The sequence below is a fragment of the Passer domesticus genome, chromosome 4, assembly GCF_036417665.1.
Source record: "Passer domesticus isolate bPasDom1 chromosome 4, bPasDom1.hap1, whole genome shotgun sequence".
NCBI classification, from domain to species: domain Eukaryota; kingdom Metazoa; phylum Chordata; class Aves; order Passeriformes; family Passeridae; genus Passer; species Passer domesticus.
The window spans coordinates 74,156,441-74,175,134 of NC_087477.1; the positions used below are offsets into that span (position 1 = coordinate 74,156,441).

Consider the following 18,694-nt stretch of genomic DNA (forward strand, 5'->3'; position numbering starts at 1 on the left):
GACAATTTGTCATTATTTGTATCCTGATCAGGAATCAGGCTTCTAAGCATTGCACACGAAAAACCCCAAAACAGGATCTGTTTTAGGAACATCAAAGTCTCAATGCAAGCACTGTTCCCAGAATCCCAGCTCCTGCAGAGATTAATACCTCCTTCCCAACATGTGCCACAGACAGTGTGAGGTTTCTGCACTGAAAGTTTACAAACAATAGCAATTTGAGGTAAGCAACAAAGTATAAGGCAAAATATTTCCTCTAAAAATTGTTCTGGCCTTTAGCTAAAATCATAAAATCATTCAGGTTGGAAAAGACCCTTGAGTGCAGCCATTAACCCAGCACTGCCAAGTCCACCACTAAACCATGTCCCTAAGTGCCACATCTATGCATCTTTTAAATTCCCCCAGGGTGATGACTCAACCACTTCCCTGGGCAGGCTGTTCCAATGCTTGGTAACCCTTTACGTGGAGGAATTTTCCCAAACACTCAGTCTAAACCTCCCCTGGTGCAACTTGAGGACATTTCCTCTTGTCCTTTCACTTGTTACCTGGGAAAAGAGACTGACACATCCACTGAAAAATGGTCAGTTCTCTAATGTCTTCTGTAGGCACATCAAATAGAAAACTCAAAAGTTTTTAGAGGTACTTTCAGTGAAGTTATATATAAAAGTAGACATTGATAATGCATACTGCACCCTCACCACTTCAAGTCATTTAAAGCAAAGCCAGAGGACAGATGAACCCCTCAGTGTGTGGTAACTCAGTGATTGTCTTCAAGTCCTTATTATATAATCATCCAGGATCTTTATTATATAATGATCTAGGACTTCTGCAGCACTTTTTTGTTCATAACACTCAAAGTATTTATGAATGAAGTAATATTGTGCACATCCTGAGTATTAAAGATTCAAAGGTTCAAAGGCTCAGAGCATTTAGCACTCTGGGCTAGAGACCAGCAAAGGAACTAGACACAAAGCCTTGTCCAAGGCTTGATACTTTCTCCATTTGCTGTTAAATTATTGTGAGACAGTGCTAAATGTTTTGGGCCCAGAAGTAACACTTTTACCTTACACCTTTACCAAAGGTTAAATAAAACTTTTGGGATTTAGAAGTATTTTTGGAGTCATCATCATGACAGAAGAGAGTCTCAAAGGATGTTCTGAACTTTCTGAAGCCAGGAGGGAGTGCCAATGATATCAAGTGCTTTTAAGATACACTGAAATTTCATAAAAGCAGTGGAGATGGGCAGGAAAAAATGGGTTTGATAACTAAGCAGAACAGCACATTTATCAGGTGTAGCAATAGAACCTCTACTCTGTTGATCCTATGAACACGTTTAGGGAGGAGAAAATGCAGTCTGTGGCTTTGTCATGCTGTTGGTTCACCCCTTCCCCACCCAGGCAGGCTTCAGCTGCCTCAGTGGTGTCCACAGAGCAGGGAATCCAGCAGGCAGCTGCTCACACCTTGCTGCAGATTGGGCCCCAGGAATCTTATTCCTTCCTTGGGTGGACACAGAGGGGAATTACATACCTTTATTTCTACTTCTGCAAGGTGCATCAAGGATTAAAATGGCATTTTGAGAGCATTCTCTGGCCCTGTGATATATTTAGTGGCAAGCAAATAACAAACCATATAACTTACAATAACAAAAATAAAAAATCTTATAACAACTGTATTGCCATGCCCTACAATAGCATCTGCATCATAGTCATGGAGAAATGTTACTGGCATTTTGAGAGGAAGAAAAGGATTTTCAATTCCAAATGTGACAACATATTCATAAATTCTTCAGCTAGCCCCTGATCTTCAGAAATGCCACTTCTACAGAAAGGTCAGACACCTTTCATGCAAAAATAAATGAGGAATGAAGCAACATGTGTTGTGCCAGAGATTTCCCATTGCTCAGGCTTTAACTAAAGTCTTCAGCTGTTATGGAAATATAATAATTTCCTTGTTGCTTTCATGCCACCCACAGCAGCTATGGTGTGACTTGGTGCTTTATGAAGTACATTCTTCACCATTTCAGAGCCAGTAGGTCAGAAAAACACATTTGAGCGTCTGGCCATAAGTGTAGTTTGTTTTATTTGGGCAAAACACACAAACAAACCCAAACCAATATTTTGTTTGGAGTTCTAAAGAAAATGCTTGTAAAATATTTGTATGTTTATGTGCCTCTACAGTGCTAAGAACTGTGGGGGAGTGGGATTTAGCAGGGGGAGAGAACATGCTGCAGAGTTCTTTAGTTACTAAATTTATTCTAAACAAATAAAAGGTTTGTACCCTGGATCCAGCCAAATGTGTGTTAGACAGAATTTGCACACAGCAGATATAAAAGTTCTAGAGATCTAAATATTCAAATGGCCTAAGGATTTGCCCACCTACAGCAGTATATCTGCATTATTCTATAGAATATAATTCTGATGCTACCCAGGTATTAGGACTTCACTTTTGTTTATTACTAGGAAGAAACAGGTCTCAGAATCCCAGGCTAATTCAGGTTGGAAGGGACCTCAGAATGCCTCTAGTCCAGTCTTGGTCTCAAAGCAGGGTCACCTGTGAGGCCAGACCAGGTTATTCAGGACATTATCCACTTGGACCTTGAAATTCTCTGAGCACAGACAGCACAGCCTTTCCGGGCATGTGAGATATTTTATTACATAACACATAAAACCTCAGTGATAAGTAAATGCATTGAGTTAATTAGTGAGTTGTGCTTGATGAATCAGAAAATGAAATAGTTAATCCGCATCCTAAATTCCTAATGGTTATTTAATATGTTTGTTCCTACTTTTTTCCTTTTTCTTTTTTTTTTTTGTTGCCTTACTGAAGTAGAAAAGGAATAGCTATTTTTGTAGTCTTGTAAAATACAGGACTACAAAATACTTATGTTTGTTTCTCCTCTGAAGAAGGAGAAAAAAGAGCACAATTTCTGTCACTAATTAATAGTAACTGTTACCACAGCAGAAATCTATTTAACACACAAAATGTTATGACACTTTTTGAAAACATTGTAACCCGAGGGCAGCCTCAACCTATGTGACCATCAGTCAGCCCTAGCTGGATATGGCAGAATTAGGTAAAAATTAATTGCTGCTGAACTCTTCAGCAATAGACAGGTTCCTTTCCCTTTCACGTTTTCTATGCATAACATTTTTTTAAAATTACTTTTACATCTTGCCCCCGCTTTAAAAAATATATCTGGGGACAATCCCATTCCTTATTATGACAAGCATGAGTTTTATAGACATTGACTGGCACTTCTGAAGGTGGTAAACACTGTCAGAAAGCCTCCTCTGTACAAAACATTCACCTGGAACTCAGGATCCCTCTGTAGTCATAATTTTGCCTGAGAAATATACACAGACTAGCCCTGAATGTTTGTTCCCAACAGTATTGCCAGAGAGGGAGTTCATCCTGTCTGGTGTTGGAATCATATGTGTTATTTCTTGACTCTTAAACATTTATTTGAGTTTCCAGGAAATTTCTGCATTATTGAAGACATAGGTTCAGTAACCTCAAGGGAGATGACATTCAAAGTCTGAGAAAAGTAGAATCTAGTGATCCAGACTGCATCCTGAGGGACCTGCACTAAAAGAAATGGGAGATATGAAAGATCCCTGAGCTTGTAATTTTTTCTTTATTTTTAAATTTACATGAGTTTGAGCCTTAACCCATAAATGAGATTGGCTGTATCAATGGACTAGTTTTGGGAGGGATCTTTGGTAATTTTATTTTTAGGTAGTATTTGTGACTTCCGTACTTTGCCAGGAGTAGAGAAAAAGTCCACTCCTTTGGGGTATAAGTCATAGGTCAATTATGCCCTGAGGGTACTTTTTCCAACACACAGTAAAGGTAGGCATGCAGAAATGCAGTATGAATCCAGCACTGGTGACCAAAACCACACAGACCTTAAAGAAATGGCAGCAATATCATTGTTCCCCCACAAACTGGAGGTAGTACATTGCTTTTTCCTTATTCTGCAATATCCAAACTGCATGAGCTCCCTACCAGATGGGGACAAGAAAAGCACATTGAGTTTGTGCATCCTGATGGGATTTGTGTGTGTGTTCTGTGGGCCTATGGCAGTCACAGAGACAGAACTTTAAAGCATAGGTGGACTTCATACACTGGAGCTTAGCAGGAGCCTGACAACCAATAGTGGGCTTGCAACTGGAACGATCCACAAAAACCAGAAGGTTTTTATGATCTACCTACCTAACTGCCATTAATCTTTTAGTTTCTCATCAGGAAAAAGGGCATGGCAGTCACTCCTTAATGCATAAAGGCATTGACAGACTGAGTATAGCAGAAGTTATGAAGCATTTAGATGCTGTGATAATGGAGCTCAGCTGAGTGTCCATAAACCCAGGGGCCTGAGCTGCCAGGGTCCAGGAGCCTGGAAGTCTCGGCTTTCTGGCACCTCACCCAGAGCCTGCCCAGCAGCCAGGCCAGCAAGCAGTCGGGCCCCCAGAAGCTGATTAAAGGTCTCCTGGTTTCCATTATGCACTGGGTAAAACAGACACGTTCTTTAAAGAACAATCAGATTTCATTGAACTGCGTTCTTTTTTTGCAGAAAAAACATGACATCCAGGAATCTTTAATCACTTCTGTTGCTAATTGTGTTGTTGAAACAACACATCATGCTTCTCTGATGTACCATGTGGCATATCCAAAGTAGTATCTGATGGATTGACTAAAAGTCTCCCTTTAATTACCTACAGAAATTGCTCCTGATGTAAACAAATCAGTGCCAACCTCAGGGAATGCACATTTATAGACACTTTGAAACTCTGCACACAAGCATTTATTGGTGATAGAACAGTGTGGCTTGGAGTCAGCAAGAACTTGCAGTAACTCCTGTTCTTCCAGGTACTCATGTATAGCACAGCACCACATGGAAGCACCTCATGGAGAGTCTTCTGGAGAACCCTTCCAGCACAGCTGAGAGGAGGAGGGTGTCACCAGCCCTCGGCAGGCCAGACACTGAGGAGGCATTTGATGGAAAGGCACTGCAAGCACGGGCTGTGTATGGCAGTCAGATTGAAAGCAATTTAAAGAGTGCAAAAAGGGAACAGGAAGCCAAAGTGAGTGTCTGCTATAATGTGAAATGATTCAATAAGCATGTGTTTAACTTCTCTAATCTTTGCTGGACACATGAAATTGTTCCTCTCAGTACAGCTGCAGGAGTCCAACAGAACAGCTCCACACACTGCACCAAATCTGATCAGAGGCACGCCAGAGTAGTAGGGGGTCTCAGACAGGGCACCCCACCAGAGACAGGATTAAGCCTTTTTCTTAGTTCAGCTGTGGTGTTTTCTTTTAAAATTTACCTGGAGTGGCTGGGGTTTTTCAGGATTTCTAATATTCCTCCAAGTATTTGACATATGTTTGCTTTCCAGATAGAGAATGTCCTTGAGGAACAAGAGTGTTAGTCTACTGAAAGATAAAAGGCTCGATCAAATAAAACATTTATGTGCCAAAAGGAAAGGCATTTTAGCTGCATCACCTGTATAAATAGTCTGTTGGCCAAAGCACTCACTGAGGAAGTGGGAGACCTCAGTATTAATTTCTTACTCCAGCAGATGAGGTTGAAAGGGATGGTGTGCTGAAAATGTTCCACTACTGAGCAAATAATTTGCAATGTTGGGTCAAAGGCATAGAGAACAAAACCAAGTGAAGCATGTCCCTGCAGCCTGGGGTGAGCCTCTCCATTAAGGGTGCTGTACATCTTGGAACCCATCAGGTTATTAATTCTCTGATCCATGTCACTTACTAGACATCACACCAAAAGACCTACCTCTAGCAGCCTGCTTTTTAGTGTATTAGAGGACACTTAACAGAGTTAATGGAGGCAAATATGAATCCTCATTTTATTCCTGTTGTCAACAGGGTGAACAGCTTTCTCTGTCAGCAGAGAGCTATCAGGAAAGAGCATCATGCAAAATGAATGACTGCTGTTCACAAAAATGCTGAAACACAACTAATTGATTTTGATGTAGCAGGCAGCTACATTTCATTTGTGTCCTTTACATTCAGGACCATTAATAAAGCACTTTTGTTAAGAGAGGTACATATAGACAAATTGAATTAAGTGCTGATCTACTTTTCATTAGATTTTTCAGACAAGTGTAGTAAAGAAAACTGCTTTACAGCAGAAGGCTACTTACTGACAGAAAAGCTCTTCTTTTTTTCTAGTATAAACAGTATTATTGGTGTAGTCTATTTAAAAGAAGCTTCTGCAGTTTTGCATGAATTTCAGTTTTCCAAAAGAAAAGGGGGGTGGGGGAAAAAAGACTGGTATTGTGGTAAGATGTTACGTCAGGACTAAGACAGAGGATTTTATTACCTACTACTTTCCTTGCCTCTTTGTCTTTCTTTTTTTTTTTTCTGTAAGATATTGACAATCCTTCCCTACCTTATCAACTGTTGTGCAATTGAATTAAAAAATGTTTGGGATAGTGAAGAACATGTGCCAGAGGAGAGATAAACTACTTAAAACATCTTCTGCTGCTCTCTAAGGGCTGCCACTTCAAACCAAGGCAATGTACCAGTGTATTTCCTTAGCTCAGATCAATTGTGGTAGTCACTGTGAGTTGAAGACACCTCAGCCTTTCCCACAAAACCCAGTAACAGCTCCCAGCCCCACTGGAGTGGGGCTAGCATAAAGATCTGAACATGACTCTGAGCAATTTGCCACTTTCTGCTTCCTTGAGAAGCAGCATTTCTATTGTCTCCCTGTTTTCTACCTCCCCTGTTCTTTCTTATCAGCTCAAAGTGATTGGGACTCACAAAACCGAAGCCATCTCTGTTATCAAAATAGGATCTAGGTATGTTTTTCAATGTACCTGAGACTCTTCAAAGTGCTGATTATTTCTTTCTCACATGACTTAAGTGTCAGACTCTCCTACTTCCGTCCTGAAACAGAGATGTGCAGGGTGTATAATATGAACTGATGCTTTTAGCTAAAACTAGACTATATTCAGTGTACCATTATTGATGCTACATAGCCTTTGGGTGCAAGTGCCAAACTGTATTTCTGGCTTAATTTCAAGGACAAAGGACAAATTTAAGCTTGGTGTTGAACACTGAAGTGAGCAATCCTCTCTCTGCTTTCTCCCATGACAAATTTTGTATGGCCCAGGTGACCCACAGATCTGGAACACAAATTAACATTTTCTACTGTGCAATGAAAAAGCCAGCTTCCTCTACTGTACCTGTGCACAGTAGAAAGAAGGCATGCAAATATGAATTCCCTCAGTGTTGTGGGTAGCCATTTCCTCATCCACTGTTCCCCCTTTGAATTAGAGCTTTTTCTCTGAAGCATCTAGTTGCTTTCTGCTCACCAACAAGGTCATAATGAGCAACCATAAAAACGAGCTCACAGAGTTTTCACATAGCATCTGGTCTTCCTTTTGCACAGCTTGTAGATATTCTCTCCTTCTTGAGAGCAGTCATAGTTTAAGGTCAGAACCTTCTCCTGAAACGGATTTCATTACCAAAAGTTCCTACAAAATCCTTAGAATTCTCAGATGCTGTTCTAGCCAATACCAACCCTCACAGACCAACAGTTTCCTTCTCTGAAAAACAGATGCAATCACATAATGCTCTTCACACAGCTTATACCAAAAATATACAGTCAAAAAAACCCTCATCCACATCCTCTATGGGCTTGAACAGTAGTCAAGAGTTAAGCAGAGAGGATTGCATTCCTTCTGTTCTCCTACATTTACGCACAAACGTTTGCTTAGATTCCTCCAGCATGTTTACTAAAAAGGAGGCAACGTTTCAGGAGGCTCCTAAAGTCCTTGCCCACTGTGAGTATCTTCCTGACTCACAAGTAAATTCCACTCAAGTTTTCTGGGATTACTCACAAAGGATGATACAGGCCAACGTGTGCAAAGCTGCATGTAGACTTTCATCTCAGATCTGCTTGTCAGGAATCACCAGTGCTCTTGCAGCAACATGACTCTTGTGAACAGAGATCGCACAGAACAACAAGGGCCTGATTCTTATTTCAGACAATGATTTAAAGCTGTGATCCTGTCAAATCTCCTATTTATAAGGCCTCTTCCATCTGCCTCAAGCCCTGAAGAGGCTAATTCTGCATTTCTCTCTCACGCAAAACTCCCACAGAGGTGGCTGAGGGACAGCAGCACTGAGTTCCCATCCCAGCTAAGTTACACTGTTCGATATTTCAGTACTCAAACCAACAACAGCACTGTTCAGAAAATCAAAAATGAAACATCAACGTCTCACTTAAGAATGACAGGAATTTTTCTTCACGGTGAAATGAGCAAATGAAGAGTTAAAGATCAAGTACTTGTTAAAATCGATATGGCTTAGTAGCAATATTTCCTTCTTCCACAACAGTAGAGAGTATTTCAACCGGTTTCTCATAGCTGATCAAAGAAACAACTCAGCACATTTTACACATATCTTCTCCCTTTTTCTTAAGCTAAAGCTGCATAGACTATTTTTCTCCTGTAGATACTATTAGCCAGCTTACAGTTGAAGCACAACCACAGTGTGAGTAGCAGAGCTGAAAACTTTTTATGGAAAGTTAACACCACACAGTATGTTACAAATTCCAGTCTTCAGCTATTACAAGTAACAAGAGACCAATGTATTTAAAAAAAAGTAAATCAGCCCCATTTTACTTGAAGCATATTCAGTAGTTACATTAAAATTATTTTTATAGAAATCCTTTATATTCACTAATTTAGAGGGAAATGCACTTAGAAGGGGTGTAAACTGCACATCTTTATTAATGAATATTACTTTTATTTAGCTCAGAAGAAATAAGACTCTCTTGAGGCATTGAATCAGATGAGTAACTGTGACAAGAAAAATTAAAACCAAGAAATACCCTGGTTTTAACTATGTTGCTGCTCATAGATATTCAGTACCTGCATCAAACCCTTTAAAATATTTGGAAGTGAAAAACAAACAAAAAAAAAATTAGAAGCATTATTTCTTTAATGTTTATAATGACCACAGAATATTTTTACTGCAAAGAATTTACTTTTAAGGCACATCAGTCATTCCATATATATTTTTTATGCCCACTAAAATCTGTCAGAATTTCATTTCCATAGACTGCTTGAATTCTACAAGGAAAACAGAGGGGGAAGGACTGTTCTTGCAGGCCACAGAGCTCATTTCAAAAACAGCACAACAGTGAAAGCACTGTGAGTCTGCAGACTGGGAAACCCCTCCAAGGGAGCATTAAGTGACAAAAGCAGACCTTCATTTGGCAGGAATGGGCACCTCTAATGAAGCTGTCCAGGAGCTCAGAGGTAGCAGCCAGGTACCATATGTTGCTTTGGTTGCTCTGGTGGTTATAGTTTATTCAGAGTAAACAAACCTGAACTTTTTAGCTACATTGTTACCTAAAAATAATAAGAGCTAGCTTCGGCTCTTCCTGATGTAACTTTAATAAGAACTCTCCATTTTGCAAAAGAGAAATGGCTTGTAATTTTCTCCTCTCAGTTGCTATTTTTATCTCTCCTTTATCTGTCTCGGGTATGCATTTGTACCAAACCATTTGTTATTTAAACAAAACAAATCTTTTCACACTCTGAGCCTTATTTCAAGAAGGCATCCCATAAGTTACAGATTTAGGACTTTGAAAATATCTCAGTTGTTTACTTAGCGAAATCCAGCAAACTTCTAATGCATTTGATGCAATCATCTAATCCCTACTTCAGCACAACTCCCACTTGAATTTGAGTTAAAACTGTCTATTGAAGGAACAACCAGAACCTCAGTCACGGACAGTCTCCTTTGCCAGGGTTAAGTGAACCAAATGCTTATTTTGAAAAACTGATGAAACAAAGTAACTGCTCTATCCTTTTTCCTTATGCTACAGAGAATTCACAATAAGAGGCTACAGACACCTTTCAGACAGAACAGAGGGAGTAAGGAAGGGGGTATCAATTCCTCAACACAGATTCAATTCAGCTGTTTTAAGTCTGTTAAAAGGGATTAGATTTCACTCTTTTTTTTTTCAAGAACTGTTTGCTGTGGAAAGGTGCATTTGAGGCAGATGCCAAATCCTGCTGCCTATGGAAGGAGTGATAAACATAAAAAGGAGCAGTATTTGCTCCATGAACAGAATACACACCTTGCAGCAGCACAGCTGAAGAAGGGATGTAAATGCTCAGCTCACTCTTACACTTGGTGTGCATTCAGTGATGAATGCACAGACACCAGTCCCTGCCTCTCATTTTCTTCACTGCAGTTCATGACATTTTATAAACCCATGGGAAATATAGTTTGCTTTAATAACTTTTCAAACTATGCTCCCCTCTTCTGCCTCTCCTCCCAAGAAAATCCTCTAAAATCATAAACTAGAAATTCAAACAGAATAAGCAAAAGCAAACAACATTAACACCAAAGGTTTGGAGCAGCTGCACCTCCTTTTGAGATTTGTTCACATACACCGCTGACAATCTGCAATGTATGCTTCTCATTAAAAAATAAATACAAAGGATTTAGTTGCTCTAAGACTGTAAATATGAAGGATTTAAAGACCTTAGTAGTGGGGTGATTGCTCTTCCTCTGAAAAACTACATATCAGAATGCCTTCAACTGCCTGCCTGAGAATGAGGAGCACACATCCAGCCCTGAGATTAGCCTTTGAAGGGAGACTGAAAAAAAGGGAAGGAAAAGTTCCCCGTGGCACATAGAAGTGGAAACTTGATTTTTTTTTTTAATCTCAAATGTTAGGCAAGTTTACCAGAATAATTTTTTTTTCTCACTATCTGCTCCAGGACAGCAAGGTCCTTAGGTCCATCCTGAGAAGGATGGAGCAGGAATTTACTGCCTGGTGATCCAGCAGGAGGAAATGAGGTCATGTGGTATATGTGTTCTTTTTCATATTTCATGAAAAAATGCAAGACTCCCAGGTCTGTCTCACTGACTAATCAAAAACTATGGGAAAATAGGAAAAATATTTCCCATCCAGATCTACAGGCAAAGACCCCTCCAAAGGAAAAGAAAACCCCTTGCTTTGTTTGACTTCATCCCTTGAGCAAAATCATGATTCAGAAGGTTTTAACAGTACAAAGGTTTATTTAGAAAAGAGTTTGGATTGTTCTTTAGGATTTTTTTGGCAAACATTTAAATCCTTTCATAACTCAAAACACTGTCAGTGCCTGGTACTTTGCACTCTCCTTCCCCACACAAGCAGTAAAAGCCAATTTCTTACTGGGACAAATCCACCATAGGCCCCAGCTGCCCTATTTATATATACTCAAATCTCCACCACCACTGCCACTTAACCCTCTCCTTCTGATGTCTCCTTTTGTTTTCCCACAAAATTCCAGAGCCCGTGAAAGCTCACTGCCTCCCAAACTCAGTGCCTCAGCCTACTTTCCTCTGTGGGCTCCCCGTGCCCTCTGTCAGAGTTCAAAGACAGTCACTCCCTCCCCCTTTGCCCCTCCACACTCCAGCACAGCTCCCCCAGCTCCATGTCACCATTCTGCACCACGGTGAGTGCCCTCAGCCTCCCTGACACCATCCCTGTCCCCCACAGCATCTCCCTGCTCCACCGAGGGGGCGAGCCCTCTTCCCGCTCCCTAAGCCCAAGCCCCACGTTCTCTCCCCTCCCTTCTTTTCCAGCATTGAGCCTTCTCTTTTATCTCTACTCCTGCTCGAGGCAAATCCATCCCTCCAGCTCAATGCCGGAAGTTCTTCTTCTTCTTCTTAAAAAGAATGTGTTTAAAGGACCTGCGGAAGTCCTGGTTGAAGATGGTGTAGATGACTGGGTTGAGGGAGCTATTGCAATACCCAATCCAGAAGAAGAACTTGAATAGAGTCTCAGGGACCTCACATGCCTCCCGGCAAATACCATAGAGGCTGTAGCTGAAGAAAAAAGGGAACCAGCAAACTACAAAGACCCCCATGACCACAGCCAGCACAAAAGTGAAGCGTTTCTCCCGGGCCTGGGCAACTTTCTTACGGCAGATGCTGCTACGCTTCCGGCGACGGCGATACGAGAAGAACTGCATGGAGCGATTGCTCGCACGGGACAGACGGCTACTGGAGTGCTTGGAGGAGTATGAGTAGGAGAAGGACTGGCTCTTGCTTTTGCGGCGATGCTCCTCCCGGCTCCGCCTCCGCCTGCTCTCTGAGGTGCTGCTCTCCTCCAGCTCAATGTCCTCCAGCTCAGAGGCTTTGCGCCAGTGGTGCACCGAATAATGTCCGTTCTCTCCCAGCGGCATCCTCAGGGACGTGCAGCCGCCGGCAGCGCGGCTCAAGCCGTTCTCAGTCTGGGAGGACCCCTCTGGCATCGTACGCTTCTCAGAGAGGGTCCTGGTCCTTAGCTTGGCCACGCGGTAGATGCGGATATAGACCAACACCATGATGAGGCAGGGGGCAAAGAAAGAGCCAATGCAAGAAGAAAGGATGTACCATGTCTCGTCATTGAGCTTGCACTGGGGAAAGACATCTCCTTCAGGGTCCCGGTACACGGAGATCAATGGCGGGAAGGAGATGATGGCCGAAATGAGCCACACGGTGAGGATGATGGCCTTGATCCGCCGCGGTGTCCGTTTGAGGTTGTACTCCACCGCCTGTGTGACCGACCAGTACCTGTCGAGGCTGATGGCGCACAGGTGGACGATGGACGAGGTACAGAACAGCACGTCCAGCGCCAGGTAAATGTTACACCAAGCCTTGCCGAAGTACCAGTAATTCATAAGCTCGTTGGCTAAGGAGAAAGGCATGACCAGGGTAGCCACCAGGATGTCCGCGCTGGCCAGGGACACCAGGAAGAGGTTCTGGGGGGCTCTCAGCGCCCGGCTGGTGAGCACAGCTATCACCACCAGCACGTTGCCCACGATGGTGAAGACGATGAGGAAGCCCACCACGGCCGCCAGGCTGGCCACGGCCGCCGGCGAGTAGGGGGAGGGCGGCTGCAGGAGGGCCGAGGAGGACGGCGAGGCGGGGGGCAGCGCCAGGGACTCGTTGGCGGAGCCCAGGCTCGTGTTCACCAACAGCAGCAGATCCATGGTGGGTGTGCGGGGCGCCGGCGTCCTAGAAAGCCCGGCGGAGCCCCCGCCCCGCCCCGCCGCCCCGCCGCCGCCGCCCCGCCGCCCTCATCGCGCCCCGCCGCCGGTCGGTCCCGCGGCCGCTCCGCCGCCGCCGCCGCTCCTCAGGGCACGGCCGGGCGGCGCACCCCCGGCGCGGCAGGGAGCGCGGCGGCGCCGCCTCCGCCCGGCCCCCGGCGAGGGGGCAGCGGGGCACGGCTGGCCCCCGCCGCCCGCCCGGTCATGCCCGGCTCCGGGCAGCCCGCGGCTCCGGAGAAGACTCCGCGCGGCCGGCGGGAGTCCCCGGCGGGAGCTGGATCCTCGCAGGGCGCGGGGTCCGAGGCGGCAGCAGCGTCGGCATCAACTCCCATGGAGCGGCTCCCATGGAGCGGCTCCCGGCGGCTCCGTCCCACTCTGGCTCCGCGCTCCCAATCGCGGCGTGCCCCGCGCCGCGCGCATGCTCAGTGCCCGCAGGTGCGGCCGCCGCGCCCGCCCCGGCGGAGCCCCCGGCGGGCGCAGGAGCGCCCCGAGCGCCGCCGCCCGCGCCCGGCCCGCTCCCGGCGCGCCCCGAGCCCCGCGGGCGGCCCGACGCGAAACTCCCCGCGGCGCGCCCCGGGAGGAGCGGCCCGCGCCGTGCTGCGGCGCTCACCACCGCTCGGCGGCCGGACAGGTGTTCGTGCCGGGCGCGGTGCGGCTCGGCGGGCGCCCCGGGGGTGGCAGGGGCCGGTGCGAGGAGCGGCGGCGCCGGCCGCGCTCCCGGAGCGCCGTGCCCGGGTGGTCGCCGCCTGCAGCGCCCGCCTCGCGCGCTGGGGGGCGCCCGTGGCCGGCCGGGACCGTCCGGAGCGGGGCCGGGATCGGCGCCGCCGCTCCTTCATCATCGTCACCCTGCCGCGGGCACCGAGCCGCTGCCTTGCTGTGCCCACTGCCCGTCTGGGCACTGCCCGTGCCCCTCCCGGACCCCGAAACGCCGTGTCCCCGAGGGAGCTGCAGTCCGGGACGCGTGCACTTCTGGTGCCCGGGTCATGTTCTTTACAAACCTGTGCGTGGTGAAGGCACTTACGCGCAAGGCAGCGTCTCTTTCACTGTGAAACTTTTACAGTAATAAAATACTTGTAACGATCCAGAAGTTGTAACCGAATATCCCGGGGTTTAGGGAGTCCGAAGGGATATTCTGTTTCCTGTTACCTTTGTGCTGCTACCAGCGCTGCCTCCACTGTTCTCCGTCTCTGCATAACTTCGTGGATTGGAAGGCTTGGAAGTGAATATGCTTAGTGAATATTTCCTTCTAATAAGAAGGAAAATTCCTCTGGATATTATGATCCTAGTATCCTATTCCTTAAGCAATTTACTCCGAAGGTTTTCTTTTGTTTGATTGTTTGTTTTTTGGTTTTTTTTTTTTTTTGTTTTTTTTTTTCACCTGAAGTGTAATTTGCGAACACATTGTGACTGCATGTAAAAGAGAAAGGACATGGCATTGAAACTAAGCTCTGTCAGGTAACAAACTAATTAAAGACTGAAATGTGGAAACAGTAATCACATTAACAAAGTGTAGCATATGGAGCAAAATGAAATTGAAATCAGATGTCCTCTCAAGCCCTCCTTAGCAGACAGGAACCTGATAAGGAGAACTCTAAAACAGCTTGCAAAGCCCCAAGAAGATTAAATGAATGGAAGCTGAGGGTTTTAAAGTTCAAACAGGAAGCAAATAATATGTTTTTGACATGAAACCTGAATAATCTCTGAAGCAGCTTTCTAATATTTGTGGTCAGTTCCTCATATTTGGAAGTTTCATAATGGTATCTAGAATCTGAGAGGGCAAGGTGCAGGAATTTAAAGTCTAAGCTTTGATGTGACTGGGATTATGGTGAAAGAATGTGTGATCTAACTGATTCAATATGGGTTTAAAATTTAGTAAATACAAGCTACAAAATGCCATTAACATTTGGGATTCAGGATCTGTCAAAAAAGGGAAACAAAACCTCAAGATATTCAGTTAAATTACTAAGGTAATTGCAAAGTCATGAGCAAAGGTGTCTTGAAGTTATGTGAACTGGAACTGAAAATAAACTTTCAGCTAATGATTTGGGGCTCCAGATAAGAAGAACTGAAGCTTTTCCAAACTTTTCTGATAACAAAAGGAATGATACAAGCAAATGTCTGGGCAATTATTTAGCATTTCTAATGAGAAAATGCCAACTGAGACATAAAAAAAAAAAATAAACTGGGAGGAAAATATGCATGTGTTGTGGTTTCTTTAGCACTTAAGTTGTACTGTGCTGCTGAAACAATTCAGTGTATAACTCCGCCAAAACCAGGGAAATAACATTTGGGGTTTATGTGTAACTGATACCCAGTTTGCCTAAAGAGCCATATGCCACTCCAGCTCATGTATATAGATGTGAATGGAGCGTGGGCATAGACACAGGAATTCTAGTCTCATGAAAATCTGCTTCGTCTGCTGAAGGCAAAGGTAGGAGCAAGGTGAACAACAGTGAATAAATCAAGTGTAGTTGTGCTTTTGAATTAAAAGTGGAGGGTTTTTTTTCATAGAAACTTGGCAAATTATATATAGGCATCTTACTTTCTTTTTTCCTTCCAGCCCATTGTACTTTTGCATTCATTCTCACATCTGGCCTCCCTATAGTTATTGGCCCGTAACCATTGGCCTTTATTTGAGCTTATGCCTGGTAGCTCTTAACAGGCTCTCATTAAAAAAAAAGTGCAGTTTAGAGGCTGGATGAGGCACTTCTAGACATTAAACTGGACTTGGCTGAAATTGATACAAGCCCACTCTTCCTGAAGTAATCCAGTAGATATTGTGACATACCCATCCATCTGTTCACTGTCACTGCTGCTCTGCTTCTCTCATCCAGCATCTAACCACAAACCTCCTGCCACAGCAGGCTGAGAAGATTCCACAGGAGCAGAACTACTTCTCTTTGGTTTTTGTCTCCAATTTTTACCAGTTTTTACTTGGATTCTTAAGTTAGACTAACCTTTAATTCAGTTTGAGCTACCAGATCTCACTGCCAGGAGAGAGATATGATCTGCATCTGAGTTTAAGTCTTGGGAAATCCTAAAGCTGCCACTGAGAAATTGGCCAGTGCTGCCCTCAACTCAGGGCCAAATTCAGGGACAATTACCAAAGGTGACATCAACCTAGCCACTAAAGTTGGTGGTAAGATTCCTGCTGACACCCAAACCCTTAGACTTCTCTTAGGTAATTTAAGAATATTTGACTTTACTAATGCTGTCACAATGGCACACTGTGCTTGCACACACATAGATTTAGGACACAAAGGTGTCACTGCTGGTTTGCACTTCCAAACATGTTTTGCCTCCTCTGTTTAAGATATGTGAGCCTGAAACCTTGTTAATATTTTCCTCTTTAGTGTATCAGATGGGTTTGGGAAATAACGTCCCCTAAAAACCTCTCTCATTGCATTTTATAATCTTAAGACATCACAATTTTAACCATGCTATGAAATGTTCTTCTGTGCATTTTTTATAAAATAATTCCTCCATCCACAGAACAGTGTCATCATGTATAGAGGAAATATCTCAGCTTTCTTAATAAAGGGGGTGATGTTTGGTTTTCAGTGGGAACTGGGTTCTTTATGTCCCCCTTGTGACTTTTAAAATGTGTCTCGGACAAACAAAGAGGTTTATAGAACATCCTGATTTACTAAACATCTGGAAGTGTTCTCTAGTCTCTCAAACTAAGCTTTACATCTATAGACAAAATTTTGCAGTCTTATCAACTGCACAAGAAACTGACTGCTGTCAAAACATTGTCCATATATATTCTTTCTGAGACAGAATTTGTGTTATAAATCTGCTCAAGAATAGAATGAGTTAGCTGAAATCTCTGTGAGTAGTTGAAGAGATAACCTGCAGTACAAACAATGTGATAGAAAAATGGGTTAAGAGTTTAGGAATAAGTAGACTGTCCTGGATTTTGAAAGAAAGGAAATAAATATAAAGAAAATAGAAGTTACTTTGGAGGGGAGCTGAGGGCATTCAAAACTTGAGTATTGTTACCAAGGGAAAGACTGTGAAATTCTGTAGTGTTAAATGGATATTAACCTGTAAATTCCTCAAAGAAGTAAGGGTGAAATTCTAATTCACTTAAAAAGTGTTTCTAAAACTTGAAGTAGCTATTGTGCTTGAGCTAAAATACAATGAAGAAGCTTATTGGTTCAGCTCTCATGCAATCTTTCTTCTGTCATATGTTTGTAACCCTTTTTGATGCTCCCATAAACATTGTCACTGTGCTGGTAAGACCATAAAGCAGAAGTCAAATCATGTGGGTCAGCCATATCCTGTCTGGCTGGTTGCTGTAAGTCTTTTTTGCTCTCATAACAGGATCCCACCAACCATGACTGTGCTGCAGAGTGCCATGGGTTCAGCCCTTTGGGACCAAACCTGGGGCTCCTGCAGAGGTTTTGCTTTGATTCTTCCTGTTATTGGAGAATCATGAAAAATAGATCTGTGTCCCCTCTTTTCCTTAATTCAGTTTGTACTGTTTCCATTATCTGTACTCATTTTAAAGGCTTCTTCATTTCTAATTTATGAAGTCAATACTTTAAATAGCCTTCACAGACACCTGTTCTGATAGCTGTGCCATTTGCACAGGATGAGTGCATTTTTTTTCTAGGACTCTGCACTGTATTTGAGGACTCTTACACTTGATTTCAGTGGGTTTTTTTAATTATGAAATTATTCTGCACAGTAACATGTATGGGAAATCGTTTGTTGATTTTAACTTATATAAAGAATGCATTTGTTTTGCATTTTGGATGGGATTATGCAAGTTTGTAAAAGCTTCAGCTTTTAAATAGAGAGAATTCTGTGTAGATAATTTATCATCTGTGGCATTGCCTATCTCTAATTTATTAATTGTTTGGCTTGTTTGGCATAAGTGTAGGACAGCTCTTTCACGGCGAGATAGATTTTGGCTGCAAACCCTTCCATCTCCTCTGTCTGCATTTGTACTGAAATAACCATTTCCACAGGAAGGATCCAGCAACAGAAACCATTCCAATGGAGGAACGAGAGTGGTGAGGGAGGGTGGGGGAGAAGAAGGTACAGTCTTGTCACCAAAGTTCATCCCCTCCCAGCTGTATCTACTTTATGGCACACTTCTGCTTGATACTTTCACAGAATCACCACCCAAGAGATTTCAAAGGGGGGTACTGCTTGCCATGACACTCCATCATTAAATCATGTTCCATGCAGTACAGGAGAAGAGGCATCTTCCATCTTGTGCTTTATTCTGTGTTGCCTGGCAGAAGGGAGGACTTGTCTGCACAGGATCAATTAGAGAAAATGTTTGCCTTGTTTCCTGTGTCTGGTTCCAGTGGCAACTTCAGAACAGCAGAGTTGACTGCACTGAAGACTTTCCATGGAAACAAGAGCAGATTGTGTTATTTCTGCTTCCCATTGAACCATAGGGATATCTCCAAATATCATGCTGTCCATTTAATTTCCTCATATCTGTGCTGCAGTGATTTGAATTGCATGTGTTAATTTAACTTTCTTCATTTTTCAGCAACTGCTTTAGTCTCATGAAGATTTGGCTACTACAAAACAGGCACCAAGTTTTATCTTCTTCCATTGGAAAAATGAGGTGGGTTTTTTAATGCAGTGTTTGGGACGTGTTCTGTCTG

At 43.6% G+C, this 18,694-nt stretch overlaps 1 protein-coding gene and 1 long non-coding RNA gene across 2 annotated transcripts in view; one reads left to right on the forward strand and one right to left on the reverse strand.

Moving 5' to 3' along the window:
• LOC135299570 (uncharacterized) overlaps nucleotides 1-18,694 on the forward strand; it is a 116,375-nt gene that overhangs the window by 54,928 nt on the left and 42,753 nt on the right. The window contains exon 4 of the long non-coding RNA XR_010361531.1: nucleotides 18,577-18,654. This is a non-coding gene — a long non-coding RNA (uncharacterized LOC135299570). The remainder of the gene's footprint in view (nucleotides 1-18,576; nucleotides 18,655-18,694) is intronic.
• Nucleotides 8,953-13,007, reverse strand: ADRA2C (adrenoceptor alpha 2C). The gene has a single exon (XM_064418796.1). It carries the CDS (start codon nucleotides 13,005-13,007, stop codon nucleotides 11,673-11,675), a length of 1,335 nt encoding a protein of 444 aa, XP_064274866.1. The 3' UTR covers nucleotides 8,953-11,672.